Below are 14421 nucleotides of genomic sequence, written 5' to 3'. Positions count from 1 at the left end.
CTCGGTGAGAGGGGCGCCTTGGGTGCGGAACTTCCCGCGCACACCGCGGTACGGACGCCCCCACGGGTCTCGATTGAGACCCGCCAGAAGCTCCTCCCTGGCTTTCTCTTTAGCCTTCCTTATCGCCAGCTTTAGATCTTTTTTCAACTGGCGATAAATGTCTAGCAACTGTCCCTCCAGATCCGTGTCAAGGCCGTTGCGCCTTCGACAGCGGACATAGGCCCTCCGCGCCCGGCAGCACGTCGCCCGAAGGTCGGCGATTTCGGGCGACCACCAATAGACGTGCCGGCGCTTTACTCTGCGCCGGGTCCGAGGCATGGCCGCATCACAGATCTTCTTGAGTGAACTGCGCATACGGCCCGCCAGTTCCTCTGCGTTTGCGCCCTCCCTCCTTCCTGTGGAACCCCACCGCTGCACGATGGCGGCCTCCTTGACCAGCTCTCGATCGACCTGGCCGAGAGACCATCTCGGCAACGTGGTCGGCACCCTCTGGGGTTCCGCCGGCCTGCGAGAGGTGGAGATCTCAAATCGGATGTAGCGGTGATCCGATAGAGTCTCCGCCTCCTCCTCTACTCTCCAGTTCCGCACTATGCGAGCCACCACAGGGGTGGCAAACGATACGTCCACCACGGAACCCCCCTGTTGGCGAACGCAGGTGTGAACCTGCCCCCTGTTGAGAAGGGACAGGTTGGAGAGCAGGGCCCACACTTGAACGGCCCTCCCTCGCGGATTCGTGGCGGGGTTGCCCCAGGCACGCGACTTCGCATTTAAGTCACCGAGAACCAGTGTCGGTTTCGGTGACTGCCTGGCCACCGCAGCTCTGACAAAGCCGAGATATGTCTCGAACTCAGCCAGGCTGCGGTTAGGGGAGAAGTACGTACCGACGATGACGTACTTTCCCCATCCCACCACTACGTAGCCCGAGCCCCTCTCGATGAGTGAGAGGGGGGGCCCGTTCCACTCCTCGCGAGGACTGCCACGGGGCCGTCCACGTCCCCTACCCAATGAGTTAAGGGAGGAACGTAATAGGGCTCGCAGGCCACAGCCAGGTCAATCCCCCACTCCGCCATGGACTGCAGCAGTAGATCCTGAGCCCCGGCGCAGTGGTTGAGATTAGTCTGAAGGAAGCTGAAGTCGGTACTCATGTTGACATTGCAGCTTCCTCCTCGGCCTGGCGCCGTCCGACGTTGTTGGTGGTCTGGGTAGCGAGGACCACCTTACCTTTCGTGATGGGGGGGTTACATTCTTTCGACCCCATCACGTGCCCGGAGGGCTTTCCGGCTTCTACGCACACCGCGCAGCGCAGCTTCCCGGTGCATTCAGCCGATTTATGACCTTCTACGCCGCACCGGAAGCAAAGGCTCCCTCGATCCGCATTGAATGGGCATAATATCCTTGTATGGCCAAGGCCCATGCACTTGTAGCAGCGCAAAGGGCGCTGCTCTAGCACGCATACCCTGGCCGAGCTCCACCCAACCAAGAGACGACCGGCGTCAGACAGTTTCTTGGCCGCAGCTATTGGACATGTCACGCGGACCATACCCATGTAACCGGGCCCACGCGCAACTCTCCACATCTTAGCTCTTCAATGGCGCAATGCCCCTCGCGGGCGACTGCGGCGATAATCTTATCTTTGGTGACGGAGTCATCTAGCCCCGTCACCTTAATGTCCACTTTTTTTACGGGATGAACGACGCTGGCCACCCCATCCAACACTGTGCGGAGCTTATCGGCTAGTTTTTCTGCCTGGTTCGACTGAGCTCTCGGCAGCTCCAGCACCCTGGCTCCCGTCGCGGAGCGTCGGACTTTTAGACCTCCATTGATGCCGAGTTCTTGCAGCTTAATGCCTTGCTCAGCGCGCTCCAAGACCTGAGCATATGTGACACCTTTCTGCTCCGCTTCTGGCTGCAGCGTAACCACTACTGCAGCTGTACGAGGAGCAGTCAGCTTAGGCTTGGCCGCTTGAGGTGTCTTAAGAACCGTGTTCGCCACCGTGGCATTTGTTCCAGCCGGAGAGTGAGCCTGTTTCCCCTTCTTCCCCTTTTTTACTACAGTGGACCAGGACATTTCCTGGACCACCTGAGGCGGAATTGTCTCCGACTCGAGCGAGGCGCTTGAACAGCCAGCAACAGGTGCCGGTGGGGCAGCTGGTGGAACCCGTTTAGGTAGGGGTGCAGAAGTCAGCGGTGGAGCCGAATTGACTGCCTGCGCTCGGGACACAGCAATTTGCTGTGCTGATTCCCGCCTCTTATCAGCAGCTAATGGTGGGCGCTGTATTTTAGCCGGAGGAAGGCGTTCCTCCAATTCGGCAAATCGGGCGTTAATCATAACGCCTATCGACGATATAATTGAGGCTTTTATATTCTCCACCGCCATAGCATCCTGTGCAGAGCTGGTGGATGCCTCACTGACCACAGCGACCTTGGACCGCATCTCCGCAAAATCGCGACGGTGAGCCTTCACCTCGGCCTTGAGGCTATCCACCTCTTTGCGCAGGCGTCCATTATCAGCGCGGAGCTTTCGAGTCTCCTCGGCTTCCGTCCGAGACGCTAAGGCATCTACAATGGCCTGTAGTGCAGCCGCCGACTCCCTCAGCTTTTTGCCAAATCCTCCTTTTAAGTTGGAGGACTTTTGTGCCACCTCCAAAATGAGGGCTGCGCTTCGACCAGCCTGTGCGCGAAGTTCCTCGGCGCCCATTTTTGTGGGATCCTTGGTGTGGACATCCGAGGAAGAAGATTCCTCGGAGTCCAAGACTCCATCCTGAGGAGGTTCCTTTCGAAACGCTCGACTACGAAGCGATCGTTCGAAGGCCTCCTCTCTAGCCTCATTGGCCTTGGCCTTCAGCTCAGCCTTAGCCCGAGCAAGACCACTTCCACGACCTTTAGCAGTTTTGCCGCGAATAGCAGGCTTGCTTTTTGCAGCCATCCTCATCTCCGTCTCCGTATCGGAATCGGAGTTAAAAATAACGAGGCCCTCATATGGCCTTTTTCGGCGAATTAGGGCATCGGACGATAATTCAGTATCGACTTCCATCGCCAAGAACAAACAACATAAAAAACAACGAAACAAACAATATATGTATTTATATCAATATAAATGCATAAATCTGTAACAATAAATATGGTCTAAAAAGACCACTTAACAACAACAAAACCAATCCGTAAGCAAAACAAGTGTCCGATAAACAAAGCAAATAGTCGAGATGTGACGTCAGAGATAACGAAAACCAGTTTTCAAGCCAGATGTCGTTTAAATTCCTCAAGTCGTAATATTATTTTAATCAATAATATTTAATAACAAGCAATATTCAACACAACCTCCGTCTAAGACGTCCGAACGTTGAATCCTTAAATGAATCTCCTAAATCTATATACCTAATAAAATTGGAATGTTTGTAATATTAAAATAGCCCTCTTTTACTCAATGCATATGTATACATACACGATACATATACCAAAATATATTTTTTTACAATTTTTGTCTGTCTGTCCAATGGACCGATTTTGACGGGACTTTCACTGGCAGATAACTAATATCATAAACAGTAGCTTAGGCTACAATCACATATTTTTTAAATGTCGCGGGCACAGCTAGTATATAATATTACAAATAGCTTTTTAAATGAACGATGTAATGATATATACATAAATAAAATTTTAACAAAAAGAAAAACCGACTTCAAACAAAACACTATTTTAAAACAAATGAATATGCACGAAAAAGTAATAAAAATAATTGCGTATTCAACATATTTTTTAGAGTCTTCCTAAGTTAAATGAAATGAAAAATATTAGACTACTTAAAAGTCGATTAACGATTATATCATGTAGTTATAGTTATTGGTATATTTGGAGCCGGTGTCAGCCACGGTGCCCTTGCCCCAACAATCAAAAGAAAGAAGCGATACGAGCCCCTTGATTGATCCAGTATATTATTGTGTAAAAGGTAATTTGTAAAAAACATATTTGTTAAAGTATTCTCGTATTGTTTTTTGATAGATATACTGTAGGGTTTTATTGGCTGACACCGACTCCAAATATAACAATAATTATAACTACATGATATAATCGTTAATCGACTTTTAAGTAGTCTAATATTTTTCATTTCATTTAACTTAGGAAGACTCTAAAAAATATGTTGAATACGCAATTATTTTTATTACTTTTTCGTGCATATTCATTTGTTTTAAAATAGTGTTTTGTTTGAAGTCGGTTTTTCTTTTTGTTAAAATTTTATTTATTTTTTGATTTTAAGTGAAGCTGATGTTGACTAACTAATTTTTTTTAATATGGATAGATTAAACGTTCCGTTTATATGAGTCAGAAACTACTTCGAAGACAATTTCAAAGGAAACTTGCGAATAAAGCAAAAATAGACTTTCGAAAATGCGGATTTAATACGTCACGCGGCGTAAACTACAAGGATCCCTCGAAAGAGCTGTAATCGAACTCAGCAAAAAAACTTTGAAAAAGACAAACTATATTTCGTACATCATATGACATTACGTCACATACACAAAATTTGATTAAAGATAGTAAGAAATTCTGTCCCATATCGCACCCTAACTGCGAGCCGTATAGGAGTTCCATCACTACATAGTATAAAACAAAGTCGCTTTCTCTGTCCCTATATCTTTAAATCTAGGCAACGGATTTTGATGCGGTTTTTTTTAAAAGATAGTGTGATTCAAGGGGAAGGTTTGTGTATATAAAACATGAACAATATAGTAAAGAAACACTGATAATTTTAGAAGTTTGCGATGTGATGTCGTATATAAACAAATTCTGTAGTATATTTAGTATCAGTATTGCACCCGTGCGAAGCCGGGGTGGGTAGCTAGTTGATTATAATATTCGACTATGATAATTACATAAACATAACCACATTACGGAAGGTGACTCAAATATTCAAATAACCTATAAATAAAAGATTCGACCGAGTATCGCTAACGTGCTCCTCAGAATTGTTCCGTTCCCTTCCGTTCCGTTATTTTGTCATGGATCCTGGGCTCAGAACCTTACCAAACTTTCACCAAATTACCCTTGAAGTATATATTTTATAATAAAAAAAGAATTATCAAAATTGGTTAACGTGATTTTCAGTTATTCACCTATTTGTCGCGCATATACATAATGCAAATTTAAGACTTATGTCGTTTTCATATGGATACCATCATCGGAAAAAAAAATAAAAAAATGGGACCCCACGGGAAGCACTACCTTTCAAACAAAAAAAAAATTATCAAAATCGGTCCACCCAGTGAAAAGTTATGAGGTAACAAACATAAAAAAAAAAAAAAAAAATAAAAAAAAAAAATACAGACGAATTGATAACCTCCTCCTTTTGGAAGTCGGTTGAAAATTGATTGAGAGATTGCAGATGTTCAACACTCTATTGAAAAATCCACGAACATTAATCTTTATTTAGTAGACAACTGAGGTAGCATTAGTGTTTAAAAATATAAAATAACAAAGATCACTTGCCTCGTTGTTGGGGCTCGCTTGGCTTGTTTAAAAACGATTACTTTTTTAGTTTCAAAAGAATATTACCAATATCTATCACGAACATTATTTAGCCGCTATGATTGATAAAGTAGGAAACATTAGAAAAAAAGAAAACATTGGCGGGATATTTAGACTCTGCGGAATACGCTGGAACCGGGAACATTGTTATAACTTTATCTTTATTACTGTATTTTTTTACACACATTGCTTAGCTTTACTAATAAAGAACGTGATAAGTTAATTTTGAGTATGACCCATCAACAAATAATTGAGAAAATAACTTTAGCTTACGCCTGTGTAAGCCGGAAGTAGAGGGGTTCTCTGAACCCCGGGAACTCCTCCAGCTTGGATGGCCCATGGTGGGCCAACCATCGGGGCGGTCACGGTAGAATGCGCAAGCGATCCCGATCCCCCGTAGAGACGGAGTGGGTACCGCGGTTTTTAAGGTAAGTATTCCGGTGCCTTCAGTGCCAGCGACCCCCCACAATACAACATAATGTGGGGGAAAAGAGTAATGCGTTTTTACAGCGAAAAAAAAAAAGAAAATAAAAAAACACCTGTGTGACAACAGCATTCCATGTGTTAGATTTTATCCTGTGGCGTATTCCTATATGGCAGGTGACGTTAATGTGTCTTAACTTTATTTTGTGGTTTGTATGTCGTGATTAAATTCTGCAATATCACAACACACTTATGGATAATAACTGAATAGAACCGTCAGCTAAAATAAAAATGTTAAGATGATTCCTTAAGCCTAATGCATGAATACTTAAGAGCGTGATACTGAGAGCCGAAATGGCCCAGTGGTTAGAACGTGCATCTTAACCGATGATTTTGGGTTCAAAAACAGGCAAGCACCACTATATAGATATATGTGCTTAATTTGTTTTTACAATTCATCTCGTGCTCTGCGGTGAAGGAAAACATAGGGAGGAAACCTGCATGTGTCTAATTTTATTGAAATCTGCCACATGTGCATTCCACCAATACGCACTGGAAAATCCTTCTCATTAAAGGGAGAGGAGGCCTTAGCCCAGCAGTGGAAAACTTCCAGGCTGTTACTTTACTTTTGTTAACTTTACTGAATCATAGATAATTTGACCTTTTATTTAATTTTTGGTTACACAAAATAATGGTAAATTAATAATATAAAAGAAGCCTAAACATTATAACAATAAAAGAATGTCCAGCTGTCTAGATATCTTATCACTTTTAGCGATAACAAATAACCTTTGGTGTAAAAAGCTTTGTAAGAAAATGGGTACATGATTATACCCAATTATTATTTATTTAAAGGAATCGATGTATTTATATATGTGTAGAATTAGTCTATTCTTTTTATAAAGTTCTTTTAACTTCTAGTCAGCAAGAGTATATTTTACCACAGATTAAAAAGGATGGCATATTTATTAGTTATTATGACAACCGAGCGTATTTTTTTTAAACCTACGATGACGTCACAGAAGTCACATCAGAATATCGAATACTTTAAAATTAATAACTTTTAATATTTGGTGACAGCTAGTGAGTCTTCTCAAAGTAAATTCTTCTCAGAGTAAATGTTATGAACAGTTACTTTTTAGGAGTCAAAACTCACACTTATTCTTTTAGTGTTTTATTATGCGTGTGTGTATAAGTAATAATACTGACTTTCATATTTATATTTTGATTCGTACCATATGAACGTCGAACCTGTGTCGCTCGCTTCTTACATAGTATTATAATTCGTCGATATTAGAACTGACTTTTATACTTCTTTTGCGCCTGCTGTTGTATGTGTGTGTATGTTATACACACACATACAACGTTATTATTATATTTTTTGTGCATGTGTTTAATTGTAGCCATTTTAATTCGTAACTGTATTTATAGGTTTATTAGTAGAACGACAAAGTCTCATATCTCCCGAAAGATATATGCCAGAAAATATGATTATTACTAAAATAAATTCAAACAAATTTAAAGTACACCTTACAGTTAACATAAAAATTTCTTCTATTACATGCATTTATAATACACCCTGTGCTAAGAAATTCAATCCTTTTACGTGGCAATAAATGTCTAGCTCAGATGTAACAATAAATCCGTATTACTCGGAAGAGATATGTGATACTAGGTCCCTCTGTGGTGCTAACGGCTGAGTATTTCCAACAAAGTTCTGATTTCCTGGTACTTTTACGATCGATTAATCTTTATTATACACAACTACTAATGTTACAGATGTAGTTTTGTTGGTATGTTCGTTATTTTCTTCCAAAATTGACATAAAATGATTGCTTAGCTCAGTTTCATGAATAAGGTAGTAGGTACTTAATATTAAATCCCAACCCCAAAATATGTATGAGTATGTATCAATTACCATTTCATTGTTTGTACTATTTATTGACTGTAATGGCTAAACTCATGAAACAACTTAATTTTTTTAAATTGGTTAAAAACAATTTTTCGCCTATAAATAATTGTAAGATTATATGACATTTTAAACCTTTCAATAGAATTATTTTTTTTTGAAATTACAAGATTGATCTCTATAAGATTATCTTTACAAAGATAAGCAAACTATATTGATTCTGTGAAATAATAAGAGTATACGCCGAATGAGGCGAATTATACATATTGTAAGTATCGTAAGGTATTGATTGTAACTTTTTTTTACACCTACATTTGAGAGTCAAAATTATGTACCGAAAATAAAATGTTTGATGCGGAACGGTTACTCGGAGTTGTAAATAAGCTAAAATATAAATTTTTTATATATTTTTACGACTCAAACAAATGTATACAAATTGAATATTATTTATATTTCTCATTCATAATTTAAATCCAAGTATTTAAAAGCTATTAAATAAACCTCATAAATATTTTCTATCTAGGCGCATTTTTCAATTTCTTTATTTAAAATTTGCACCCGAGTGACCTCGGGAAAATTGCCAGTTAATAATAAAATGACGCCGTTTATTATTTCGATTGTAATATAAAACAAAAGGGCCTAATTATTTTAAATTTGCGTATTTAATATTCGCAATATAACACACGACTTCAGTATATCATTAATTTATACAGATGTTCAAAAACATTGTCTGTTCGTAATGTAAGTGGAATTAGTGGTTTCAAGTTTGTTTTTCATTTTGTATCAGCTTTTATGTTGGATGTCTATCTAGTTTTAGGTAATTTTCGTTAGGTATTAGGCGTAAAAAAGTTAACCTTTGTGGGATGTTTGCTTTCAATACCAAATTTCCTTAAAAAATATTTCGGTCAAACAAACGAAGCTCTCTTATTTTTAACTATTTTTGAAAAATACTGTCTCACAAAATTACATATTATTGATAATTGCAATTATATTATACACGAAATATCCGTCGTTTTCAAAATCACATTGGTATCGATTTAAAACGTTTCCCTCCCTTTCTCGTGTACGGTGCTAAAAAGAACAAGACAGAAACTTAGATGAAATATTGTGTGGAACACAATCAGCATCATTATCTCTTACTCATTGAAAAAGTCTTTTTTTCGACATCAAAGCAACACGCGAATTGTATTTTTTCCACGAAAGTCCTTTATACTGGCCGGGACGTATATTTGGATGTCCGCCAGTGACCAGCTACGTTTGATCTATCTTTTGTGCATGCTGTGGCTATTTTATCAACTGGGTTTGTGATTTATGAGTTTCTGGACAAAGTATTATATATTTTTTACTGAACTTGGCAAGACTAAAAGGTCTATTATTGTTTGTGCCCGTGACTTTGGTTGCCTGTGTCATATCGAAGTTACCATAAGTGTTTTCATCCGCGATTAACGATACTGCTCCGCCTGCGCAGATCCTAGTGAATTGTTACATAAGCTTGTGACATTCGAGCGTTCAATTAAACGATGAAAAAAAGAAAACTCTTCATTATGTCCCTATGTATGCTTGAATCTTTAAAACTACGCAATGTATTTTGTTGCCTTTTTTTAAAAAATAGAGGGTTTTTATGTATATATAATACATGGACAATTTAGCAAATGATACTGATAATTTTAGAAGTTTCTACTGTGATTGCACCCGTGCGAAGCCGGGGCGGTTCGCTAGTCGAATTATAAATTATACTAAAAGAGGTACTATATGCTACTATTACAAAATCCAAGTTGTGCATTTAATTTCACATTTCTAACACTTCTACGATTTTCTTTTATAAAAGCAGTATAACTTGGATACTTTCAAATTTTAGTTATTATCTTCTACAAGGAAAATTTTATATTATTCAATAATGATATTGTAAAATAAAAAAAACTGTAATTGATTTCCAGTAAAAATTAGGTGCTAACTCAATTAGAACTTTTCCCTATCTATTAAACAATTATGTAAAAAAAAATCGAGATGAAAAAGTGTTTTTAACTTCTCCGATACATAAAATTTTATTAGATAATAATAAAAAAGAAAACGGTGTAACGGTAGTGTTTAAGCCTGACATTTGAATTATGAATAATTATATACCGTTTATGTATAAAAATACAAACAATAAATATTAGAGGGAAGCGTACTCAAATGGCTCACGTCATCGTACCTTTCTTATCTATACGTAAACCTTTTTAAGAAATTGAGAGGTACAAAAGTCGGTAGTCATATTGATAACGCGTGAGTTAACAATTTTAGCTCTGCAGATGACATGGTGCTTCTCACTTGTTTAATCCACTTAAACTTTGGTCTCACCTAAGTCCGAGTAGATCCAGTGAGGGGGAGCCGCGATGATTCCGTCAGTAGGCAGCAGAACCGTCACTTGTTGAATTTATCGTCAATTCGCTAATACAAAGCTAATACATTCACTCCATAGCACACAACATTATACATAAATACACATATATACACACACACACACACACACTCTCACACACACACACTCTCTCACACACACACACACACACACACACACACACACACAAACGCACACGCAAACGCACACGCACACGCACACGCACACGCACACGCACACGCACACGCACACGAGTGCCCACACAATAGTTAATTATTTATTTAGTGTTTTTGATTATTGTTATTTTTTTACTTTTTTTATATTTTCCATTTAAATTACTTTTAATTTTATAATAAGAAACAATTTGTCACCTAACATCTGGGAAGGAACTGACTTCCAAAACACAGCGAAAGCTAGTTTAGAATTCAGGACCGGCATTAAATAATGTAAAAAAAAACTTGTGAAATAAATAAAATAAACATTAAAAATATGTTTTTATGTCAACTGATTTTGATATCGAAGCTTTGGTAACTAAAATATATAAAAATGTTTCTTTTTTATGTTATTGTTTGGCGAACGAGCATATAAGCCACCAGATGGCAAGGTCATCAACGCCCATAGACAATGGTGCTGTAAGAAACATGAACCATTCCTTTCATCGCCCATACGTCACCAATCTTGGGAACTAAGATGTTATATGTCTTGTGGCTGTAGTTACACTGGCTCACTCACCCTTCAAACTGGAACACAAAAATAACTGTTTGGCGGTAGAATATCTGATGAGTGAGTACCTACTGTTGGTTAATTTAAATAGTGTTGTATTCTAATTAAAAGGAATATTCATTGAAAACTGATCGCAGTTTATAATATACGAGAGCTATAAGCAAATCATATGCAATATGTTGATCTAAAGTATGTTTACCTTTTCTGCGTTCGCTGTGTAATGGGCTATAACTACGCCGCTCAAATAATTTTGCAAGCGAATAAAATAAATAAACTCTTCAGTTCAATAAGTATATGGTAGTAGATAATTTTACTTGGTATTAGGGTTTTTCGCGACTGGGTAGGTTATCTCCTCATCGTACATTCTACCGTCCAACGGCAATAATATGTTGTGGCTTAAAACATTCTCGTGTGAAAAGATAATAAGTTGTAAATAAGCTAAAAATGTAAAATTATGATATATTTTTACAAAACAATGAAGGCTTAAAGCAATTTTAATTTTTTATTTATTTTTCGCATTTTTAATTTGCTACGAGTATTTATAAGTTTTAAATAAACCATATAAAATAAATATAGACAACTTAACATTTTCTTATTAAGGTCATTTTATATTTTCTTTATTTAAAAGTTAGATCAGTGTAAGCCCGGGGCAAGTCGTTAGTTGTTAATATAAATAAAAATTTTAACAAAAAAAAAACCGACTTCAAACAAAACACTATTTTAAAACAAATGAATATGCACGAAAAAGTAATAAAAATAATTGCGTATTCAACATATTTTTTAGAGTCTTCCTAAGTTAAATGAAATGAAAAATATTAGACTACTTAAAAGTCGATTAACGATTATATCATGTAGTTATAATTATTGTTATATTTGGAATCGGTGTCAGCCAATAAAACCCTACAGTATATCTATCAAAAAACAATACGAGAATACTTTAACAATTTTTCATTTCATTTAACTTAGGAAGACTCTAAAAAATATGTTGAATACGCAATTATTTTTATTACTTTTTCGTGCATATTCATTTATTTTAAAATAGTGTTTTGTTTGAAGTCGGTTTTTCTTTTTGTTAAAATTTTTATTTATTTTCTGATTTTAAGTGAAGCTGATGTTGACTAACTATTTTTTTTTAATATGGATAGATTAAGCGTTCCGTTTATATGAGTCAGAAACTACTTCGAGGACAATTTCGAAGGAAACTTGCGAATAAAGCAAAAATAGACTTTCGAAAATGCGGATTTAATACGTCACGCGGCGTAAACTACCAGGATCCCTCGAAAGAGCTGTAATCGAACTCAGCAAAAAAACTTTGAAAAAGACCAACTATATTTCGTATATCATATGACATCACATCACATACACAAAATTTGATTAAAGATAGTAAGAAATTCTGCCCCATGTCGCACCCTAACTGCGAGCAGTATAGGAGTTCCGTCACTACATAGTATAAAACAAAGTCGCTTTCTCTGTCCCTATATCTTTAAATCTACGCAACGGATTTTGATGCGGTTTTTTTTAAAAGATAGTGTGATTCAAGGGGAAGGTTTGTGTATATAATACATGAACAATATAGTAAAGAAACACTGATAATTTTAGAAGTTTGCGATGTGATGTTGTATATAAACAAATTCTGTAGTATATTTAGTATCAGTATTGCACCCGTGCGAAGCCGAGGTGGGTAGCTAGTTGATTATAATATTCGACTATGATAATTACATAAACATAACCACATTACGGAAGGTGACTCAAATATCCAAATAACCTATAAATAAAAGATTCGACCGAGTATCGCTAACGTGCTCCTCAGAATTGTTCCGTTCCCTTCCGTTCCGTTACTTTGTCATGGATCCTGTGCTCAGAACCTTACCAAACTTTCACCAAATTACCCTTGAAGTATATATTTTATAATAAAAAAAGAATTATCAAAATTGGTTAACGTGATTTTCAGTTATTCACCTATTTGTCGCGCATATACATAATGCAAATTTAAGACTTATGTCGTTTTCACATGGATACCATCATCGGAAAAAATAAATAAAAAAATGGGACCCCACGGGAAGCACTACCTTTCAAACAAAAAAAAAAATATCAAAATCGGTCCACCCAGTGAAAAGTTATGAGGTAACAAACATAAAAAAGAAAAAAAAAAAAAAATACAGACGAATTGATAACCTCCTCCTTTTGGAAGTCGGTTGAAAATGCCGTTTATCATTTCGACTGTAATGGAATACCAACAATAATTACAATAAAGTACTTTAAAATTAAATTACAGAATAATAATCATGATTTCATGCGGATTTCAGACTTAGTCTAGTATAAAAATGTACGAAAAAAACTAAAGGGCCTAATTAAAAAGTAAGTAAACGATAACTACAGGTACAAGTGACACGACATCATATTTTCTTAGCGTGTTATGAGGAAGGCTCGTTCGTGTAATGTTTCTTACTGTGTCAATGCTTTGTGGGTAGTTTCGATCACTGACCATCAGGTGGACTTTGTTTACCCTATAATCAAATCACAATACACTTCTTTAAAAAGGTTTTACCTTCACCATTACATAAGATTAACTAGTGATGCGAAAACTAGTTTAATTTAGGATTAAACTTACATATTTCACAACGTGCACACGTACATGACAAATCTCCAATTTATGTTTCCGCTGAAACGTCATCGGAATCCATCGATACAAATAACTATTAGGATTAAGACCAAATTAGTTTATTCCATATCTGTCAGCGTTCTAGAAACTGGAAGTATTATAATATTAAAAATTAAATTTTGTCGCATGTAGCATTTGAGAATAACGCATTATAATATGCAAACTAAGCTTTATAATATTGGCTAATATGACTTGAGAAATAATAATAATAATAATATATGTATTAATATCCGACATTATATAATTCAACCACGTATAATAAAATAAAGTAACATTTTAGCAAAAGAAGTTACGTCGGAGGAATGAGGCCTCAGCAAACATTCGATGAGTGTTTGCCTCTCTCAAAGTATTCTGAAGATGTTCCACAAAGGACCTTTTGAGAGTCTTTCAGACTTCGTACAGAAAATCCAACTTACCTTTTTACCTATAAAGTAGTTTAGAATACCTTACGGTTTTAAGAAAAGTGATCAGTACATAGCAGAAAAGTTTTGATATAACCGCGCTAAAGGAAACTCCGAGCTCAGAGATGAAAGAACATTTTTTATACATTATTTACAAACATTCGTTTGATACTGCGTTTAACGAGTTATTTTTAAATGTTTATAGCATTTGTAAATTAACTTAGAAGGGAATTATAAATGACATTATAAACAACATCATCATCCTCATCATCAACAGCCCATTTTCGTCCACTGCTGGACAAAAGCCTCTCCAATTGCACGCCACTTTGATCGATCTTCGGCTACTCGCATCCAGCTCCTGCCAGCAGCCTTGCGTAAATCGTCACTCCACCGTGCCCGAA

General features: G+C 37.5%; 1 protein-coding gene across 1 annotated transcript; it reads right to left on the bottom strand.

The window, feature by feature from the left end:
- Positions 1-325: 325 nt before the first annotated feature.
- Positions 326-3033, bottom strand: LOC124544242. Its single transcript, XM_047122714.1, has 4 exons — positions 1557-3033; positions 1152-1515; positions 777-997; positions 326-411 (listed from the first exon to the last, which is right to left on the bottom strand). Exons 1-4 carry the CDS (start codon positions 3031-3033, stop codon positions 326-328), a joined length of 2148 nt encoding a protein of 715 aa, XP_046978670.1.
- Positions 3034-14421: the final 11388 nt, after the last annotated feature.

Source organism: Vanessa cardui, chromosome 4 (genome assembly GCF_905220365.1).
Source record: "Vanessa cardui chromosome 4, ilVanCard2.1, whole genome shotgun sequence".
NCBI lineage: Eukaryota > Metazoa > Arthropoda > Insecta > Lepidoptera > Nymphalidae > Vanessa > Vanessa cardui.
This window is presented reverse-complemented; position numbering and strand designations above follow the sequence as displayed.

What these genes read in the sequence shown, in the direction of transcription:
- LOC124544242 (XM_047122714.1), bottom strand. Translation starts at nt 3,033, where the DNA reads ATGGAAGTCGATACTGAATTATCGTCCGATGCCCTAATTCGCCGAAAA. An exon ending in GCCGAGGAGGAAGCTGCAAT is followed by an intron (nt 998 to 1,151) that starts GTCAACATGAGT and finishes CTCATTGGGTAG; the next exon opens with GGGACGTGGACGGCCCCGTG. An exon ending in GAAACCGACACTGGTTCTCG is followed by an intron (nt 412 to 776) that starts GTGACTTAAATG and finishes GCCATCGTGCAG; the next exon opens with CGGTGGGGTTCCACAGGAAG.